The sequence below is a fragment of the Pistacia vera genome, unplaced genomic scaffold (genome assembly GCF_008641045.1).
Source record: "Pistacia vera cultivar Batoury unplaced genomic scaffold, PisVer_v2 Contig496, whole genome shotgun sequence".
Taxonomy (NCBI): Eukaryota; Viridiplantae; Streptophyta; class Magnoliopsida; order Sapindales; family Anacardiaceae; genus Pistacia; species Pistacia vera.
In genome coordinates, this window is record NW_022196330.1 from 623068 (window position 1) to 630427 (window position 7360).

General features: G+C 35.0%; 1 protein-coding gene across 1 annotated transcript; it reads left to right on the forward strand.

Moving 5' to 3' along the window:
* Positions 1-2142: 2142 nt before the first annotated feature.
* On the forward strand, positions 2143-2889 carry LOC116105275 (uncharacterized mitochondrial protein AtMg00810-like). The gene has a single exon (XM_031391722.1). The coding sequence runs from the start codon at positions 2143-2145 to the stop codon at positions 2887-2889; it is 747 nt and encodes a 248-aa protein (XP_031247582.1).
* Positions 2890-7360: the final 4471 nt, after the last annotated feature.

Consider the following 7360-nt stretch of genomic DNA (forward strand, 5'->3'; position numbering starts at 1 on the left):
CTCACTTGAGATAAGAATTATGTTACTAAATTTTTCCCAAATTATTGTGTTTTTCAGGATCTGGATTTGGGGAAGACGATTGGCAGTGCTGATATGTGTTCGGGTCTCTATATCCTCAAGACCATTGACTTTCTTGAAAAACAACCTCAGTCCACAAGTGGTGAAAAATTATCTTTTTCTGTTTGGGTTCCAAATAATGAGAATAGTGTTATGTTATGGCATTATCAATTGGGTCAGCCTAATTTCATGTATCTCATAAAACTTTTCCCATCATTATTCAAGAATAATTCCAAGAATTTTCAGTGTGAAATATGTCAATTATCTAAACAAGTTCACAACTCTTACCCAACTCAGTTTTATAAACCATCTTACCCTTTTTCAATGATTCATAGTGATGTCTGGGGACCATCTAGAATAAGAAATGTTACTGGCACTAGATGGTTTGTTTCATTCATTGATGATCACACTAGAATTTCTTGGGTATTCTTAATGAAAGACAAATCTGAAGTCAAATTTTCAAAAACTTTCATACCATGATTCAAACACAATTCCATGTCAAAATACAAGTTTTGAAAACCAACAATGCGAAGGATTATTTCAATTCTTTTCTAGGTAATTACTTGTTACAAGAAGGAATAGTTCATAAAAGTTCAAGCATTGATACCCCACAACAAAATGGGATAACTGAAAGAAAAAATAGGCACTTGTTAGAAGTTGCAAGATCACTCATGATCTCCACCAATGTTCCAAAAATTTTTTGGGGATAAGCTGTTCTCACTGTCACTTATCTCATAAATAGAATGCCTTCTCGTGTGTTAAATTTCCAAACTCCTTGTCAAATCCTACTCAAATCATATCCTCATACTCGGCTAATTTCCACTCTTTCACCGAAAGTGTTTGGTTGTATGGCCTTTGTTTATAATAAACAACCAAACCAAAGTAAACTTGATCCAAGGGCTATTAAGTGCATCTTTCTAGGGTATTCATCGAGTCAAAAATGATCCAAGGGCTATTAAGTGCATCTTTCTAGGGTATTCATCGAGTCAAAAATGATACAAGTGTTACTCCCCCCATCACAAGAAAATTCTACAACACAATGGATGTAAACTTTTTTGAAAACCAGCCATATTATCCCAAAAATGATATTCAGGGAGAGAATAGAATCTCGGAATACCAATTTTGGGAAACAGAACCTATCGAGACACCTATAGCTCCCATAGCCGAGATACCAATAAGAATACTTGAATCCGAAATGCTCATTATCGATTCTGAGTCTAATCCTTCTGAAGCCGAGTCAAGTACTCCAACTCCACTCATTTCTCAACCAACTCAACCTCAAACTGTGAAAAACAGCGAGTTCATTGTCTATTCCAGGAAAAAGAAGGAAAATCAAGAAGATATAGAGGACCAAACACATCCCAGGCCAGTCCATGAAGATGAATTGAATCCAAATCCAGAGGAAACACCTTCAGGTAACACTAATAACGATCTCATTGAGTCTGATCAGGTAGAGAATAATGATCTTGATTTACCTATTGCAAAAAGAAAAGAAACCAGATCATGCACAAGCCACCCAATCTATAACTTCATCTCTTACAAAAATTTGTCAATAAGATATCGTGCATTTGTTGCCAATCTTACTGATATTCAGATTCCAAACAGTATTCAAGAAGCACTACAAGTACCTAAGTGGAGAGCTGCCATTGAAGATGAAGTCGAAGCTTTAGAAAAGAATGACACATGGGAACTTACGGAACTCCCAGAAGGGAAGAATCCAGTGGGATGCAAGTGGATTTTCACAGTAAAATACAAAGCAGACAAAAGTATTGATAGGTTCAAAGCACGACTTGTAACAAAGGGCTTCACTCAGTCCTATGGAATTGACTACCAAGAAACTTTTGCACCTATTGCAAAATTAAACACAATTAGAGCCTTGTTATCCCTGGCTGCAAACCGTGACTAGTGTCTTCATCAACTAGATATCAATAATGCTTTTCTTAATGGTGATCTAGAAGAAGTGTATATACAAATTCCCTCAGGATTGAAGACTCAAGCTAGTATTAACAAAGTATGCAGACTCAAAAAATCTCTTTATGGGCTCAAACAGTCCCCTCGAGCTTGGTTTGACCGTTTACCAAGGCTATGAAAAAAGTTGGGTATTCACAATGTCAGTCTGATCATACCTTATTCATAAAACAATCTGTTAGGGGACCATTAGCCCTCATCATTGTATATGTAGATGCTATAATTTTGACAGGAGATCATGAGGAGGAAATAAGTAATCTCAAGAAATTCCTTGCTAAAGAGTTCGAAATCAATGACTTGGGAAATCTTAAATACTTCCTCGGAATGGAAATTACTCAATCAAAGAAGGGAATTGTTGTCTCGCAACGAAAATATGTCCTTGATTTATTGAAGGAAATTAGCATGCTTGACTGTGAACCAGCTGATACACCTATGTACTATACTACAAAGGTGGGAGTTGTAGAAGGAAATGCTCTAGTTGACAAAGGAAGATATCAAAGACTTGTTGGAAAACTTATCTATCTTTCTCACACTAGGCCTAATATCAGTTTTTCTGTCAGCATGGTTAGTCAATTCATGAATAATCCAACTAAGGAACACATGGAAGTTGTTTATCGGATACTAAGATATCAAAAAATGACTCCAGGAAGGGGATGGTATTTCAAGAAAACACAAAAAAGAGATGTGAAGATATGTACCGATGCAGATTGGGCTGGGTCCATAACTGACCGAAGATCAACTTCAGGGTATTGCACGTTTATATGGGGAAACTTGGTTACTTGGCGTAGCAAGAAACAACCAGTGGTAGCAAGAAGCAGTGCAGAAGCAGAATTTAGAGCTATGACACAAGGAATCTATGAATGAATTTGGTTAAGAAGACTTTTACAGGAATTGCAAATTCAGTTAGAAGATCCTATGAAGATGTTCTGTGATAACCAAGCTGCCATAAGCATTGCAAAGAACCCAATCCATCACGATCGAACAAAACATGTGGAAATCGATCAACATTTTATTATGGAGAAGAGAAGGAATCATCTCAATGGTTTACACTCCAACTACTTTTCAGACAGCCGATATCCTCACTAAGGCTCTTCCTAGAATGAGTTTTGAAGATTTGAGATCCAAGCTGGGTATGACTAATATCTATAACCCAGCTTGAGGGGAGTGTAGAAAATCAGAATCTAATTTACAGTTGGTGTTCAGCCTTGATTCTAGTATGGAAATCAGGGATCGTCGGCCTTGATTCCTGTATTAAAATCAGGGATTTTTTATTTCTTTCTTTTTTAGTTTGTCCTAAACTTGTATAAATAGCTGGTCTGTTTCCAGCCATAATCATCACAAAATAAAGCATTGCTGTTCTCTCAAAAATCTACAAAAATATATCTTAAATTTTAACCATAATACAAAGACAATTTCTTACATTTAAATTATCCCCGCTTATTTAGGAATTCAAATACACATCAAATAGAATGACTATTAATTAAACAACACCAGAATCAAGTGAAGGTGTATATATAGGAGCAATGTGTCAAAAATTGTACCTTAGGGGCCAACATGTAATAAACACTGTTATCAACACCTCTAAAAGACAAAGACCTTTCTCATTGCCCTCAGTTGTGTGATTGAATACAACATCCATGAACACCTGCTAAAGAAAATTAGATATGGAAAACTTTTAATTACTGAAAAGAAATGCTCATTGTTACTGAGACCAGATATCACCTCAATTCTTCGTTTCTGTGATTCCTTAATAAGAAGCTTGAATTCATTAATAGCATCACGGCCACAATTACATGTACCATTAGATGAATATCTTATCATAGGAGAAAAGTAGTTAACAGTGGAATACCCCCAAAAATTTACCCTGGCAAGAAATAATAATTAGACAAGATATGTCAACAATACATCAAGATTTTCCTCAATTTGAGAAGACCATATTATTAACATAAATCAGTTTATTTATTAGACTTTATTAATTTGTGACATCTGAAACAAAGATTGCCTGCTCCAGCACAGCCTTTACCATTGCTCATGCCCAAGAGCTAAAAAATCATTTTTTTCCAGCTAGTATTCTTTTTAAGAGAATAGAAAAAACTAAGATTTCAGTCTAGAAAGTATTTGAACCCTCATACTAATCATTTATCATAGAAATCTATATTCACATGAGTACAAAATCAAGGTAAAGGAACATTCTAATAATAGAGTTATAATAAGAAATTGACTAAAAACAAATATTTGACTATTTATATCCTTCTCTTACGGATCATTTACATCCCTTTAAAATTTGGACTGTATCTCTTTTATGTAAAAATTGGTTAAAAGACTAATTTTTTCTTTAACTCCTACTAACTCTCTAAGTTGAGTTCAGAATTATAAAATAAAAAAATGTAGACATCCATACTTGAGAATTTCTTTCATTGTGCGTGTGTGTGTCCATGTCATAATGTACTGTAACAATGATAAGTTTGTACTACTGAACAATAGACTTGTAACAGTCAATGACAAACTTACAACAACATTATATTTAAAATGCCTAACATGAAAGTTATAACATTTAAAAGGTAAAGTCATACATAGAAACACACACACACACACATATAAACAATTATTGCCCCTTAGGTTTCATAAATATATAGATTTCTATTTGCCAGTTAAGTTTCTTAAATGCTAGAGGGCCAGAATTACCTAAAATATCTCTGATGTGTTGAGAGAGCTAAAATAGTGTTTGACAGGAAAATCTACATCGACCAGATATATTTACATGATTTTAACCCTCTGACATATGTATAGAGCAATTTTTTTCTAAAGGCAATTTACTCCAAAAGATGATCTGTGCATTGAGTAGTCATCACAATTACCCCAAACCTCAAGATGGAAATTAAAATCACCCTTATACATGAATGAGCAGGTAACTTCTCTCCACAGTGACTACTTAAAAATTCAAATAACGTTCTAGGTGAAATCTTTAACAGAATATTTGAAAAACATAATAGAAGAAGGATTTAACTGTTCACACTACGCCAGTAATCATGAAAGCAATGACTGCAGCGAAACAATGTATGAGATTTTACACAGTCCATCAGTAAGAAACCGTAAAATTTAGCCTATCACGAACTCCAGTTGCATTTTAAAAGCTTGTTTAAGTCTACAGTAGGCTGCATAAAGTTTGCCAATATGAATCTTTTTTAAATTTTGTATAAAGCGAAAACAGATTCTAGATAACAAGGTGAAAAATCATATTTATAATCGCCCAAGAAAGAATTATAGCTGAAATACTCCAGCTCATTGAATTCATGACATGGCATCAATTCTATACAGTTAACGCCAAGGTCCTGTAAAATAAATAGATAATAATGGTTACTAACAACAATCAATAACATAATGCGTTTATCACAAAAGTTAGAACTGATTAAAATCAAAAATAAGTTTACCACGGGAATGAGAAATCAACACTTCATTTTCATACTAAGAAGAAATTTGAAGGTCTAAAAAATTACTTAAACTAAGAATAAGGAGATTATATTTACAGTAAAGGTTGTCAGAGTGCTTATAAGCTCATTTTTCTAGCCTTTGCTTAGGGATATGGACTCAATTTGGTTGTTACAAGATCTTATACTGTACATTGAACCATAAGACATCTCTGCTAACATCCAAATTAATATCGTATAGCGCATGTAATAAGAATTAAAATAGGTAAATGAAGCAACCACCTCATCCTCAGAATTACGCACCATGCAGACCATTTGAGGCCAGCAATTATCATCAGGCGCCAGAACGCCAAACTGCCCTCTACTGAGTGACAACTGCCTATACAAATTAAACTAAAATCAGTCCATGGATAAATCGCGTAAAATGTAAACAGAAATTCGAAATTTGACGCAACTAACTTTCGCATACGGACCCAATACTATTTTAGAAGAGTCATAATACTGTCCTCGCTGAGGAGAAAACTTGCCATCAAATTTGTATCCATACAACATGTCTTTAAAATCTCCTTTAACAAATACATGCCACACATCTCCAATTTAATTAATAAAAGGATCAAGGAAGATTTCTTCAGTGACTCTACCCTGCATCAAATATAAAAACACAAAATTAATCATAAAAAAATGGACTTAATTATAACAAAACAAGTAATTACATGAAAAAATCAAATTATAACCTCTTGCAAATCGGAGAGAGTGATCAAGCAAAGAGTAGCGGAAACCGCATTGCTAGAAAATATACAAAATTTGACTCCACCGTCTCGAGCAGTTGCTCCAAACGGAGTCGGATTACCCTGTGATACCTTAAACCGCCGCTTCAGCTTCTCAATGACAGCAGTTTCCAACTCGGCTTCTTTTCTCGCTTTGATGACTACATTTTTGAAAACGTCAGCAATTGCTAATGGTCTCGAGTTAGAAACGGTTCGCATTCTCGTTCTCATTGGATGACTGCAATCAAGAATTGGTTTCAGAGAGTGAGTTAAGTACATTGCTTTTTGAAGGAAATGAAATGAAGTGATTTGGTGGAGAAGAGAAATATCTCAGCAATAAAAAATGGGTACGGGATCGTCGGGCTTTGAATTCCGCTTTTTCAGATAAATTTGCGTTTGCTTTAACTCATGTCAGATAAAGTTTGTCTCGATAGACAAAACTATCAATAATACTACATTTACTAACTACGTTCCCGACCGATACATCCTGATTGACGTGGTAGATGAGATGTCATTTACCACGTCAGCTTATCACCACGTCATAACACTTAAAAAAAAAAAGTCAATTGAAAGTGATCTGTAGTTTTGCACGATTGAAAGGCGCCCAAAGTCAAAATTGCCTCCCAAAATTCATTTTTCACAAATTTTCCCTTACAGAAAACACACAGCTGAACGCACTTCATGTTTCAATCTCACTCCACAAACGCACCACCACCGCACTCCAACTTCGCCGACCTTACTCGCTATTGCCTCTCTGCACCATTTCGCGGTCGAGTTCCTGAAGCACCCATTACAAAGGATTTACTTTGCATGAGCAAAGGAGATGGGAACGATTTGGGTTTGGGAATGATTTGGGTTGTTTTGCATAAAACACATATACGGTAATGGAAAATGTTATAAAAAGTGTTAAAAGCAAATGTGAAAAATTGGAAATTTGCAAAATCAGGAGTTTCAGTTTTACTTGAATGATCTACCTGGGAACGATTTTAACACACTCTTCAAATCAATTCCAATTTCATAAATCCTTCCAGGAGTTTTTAAAAAGAAATTTTGTGTCTCCTAATCCTCTTGTCCTCTTGTTGGCATATTATGCAGTCCCCTTCAAGGATTAACTGTAACAGAAAAAAGGGATTTGAGAGC

Excerpts from the sequence above, each read along its gene's own strand:
- LOC116105275 (XM_031391722.1), top strand. The coding sequence starts at position 2,143 with ATGAAAAAAGTTGGGTATTCACAATGTCAGTCTGATCATACCTTATTC.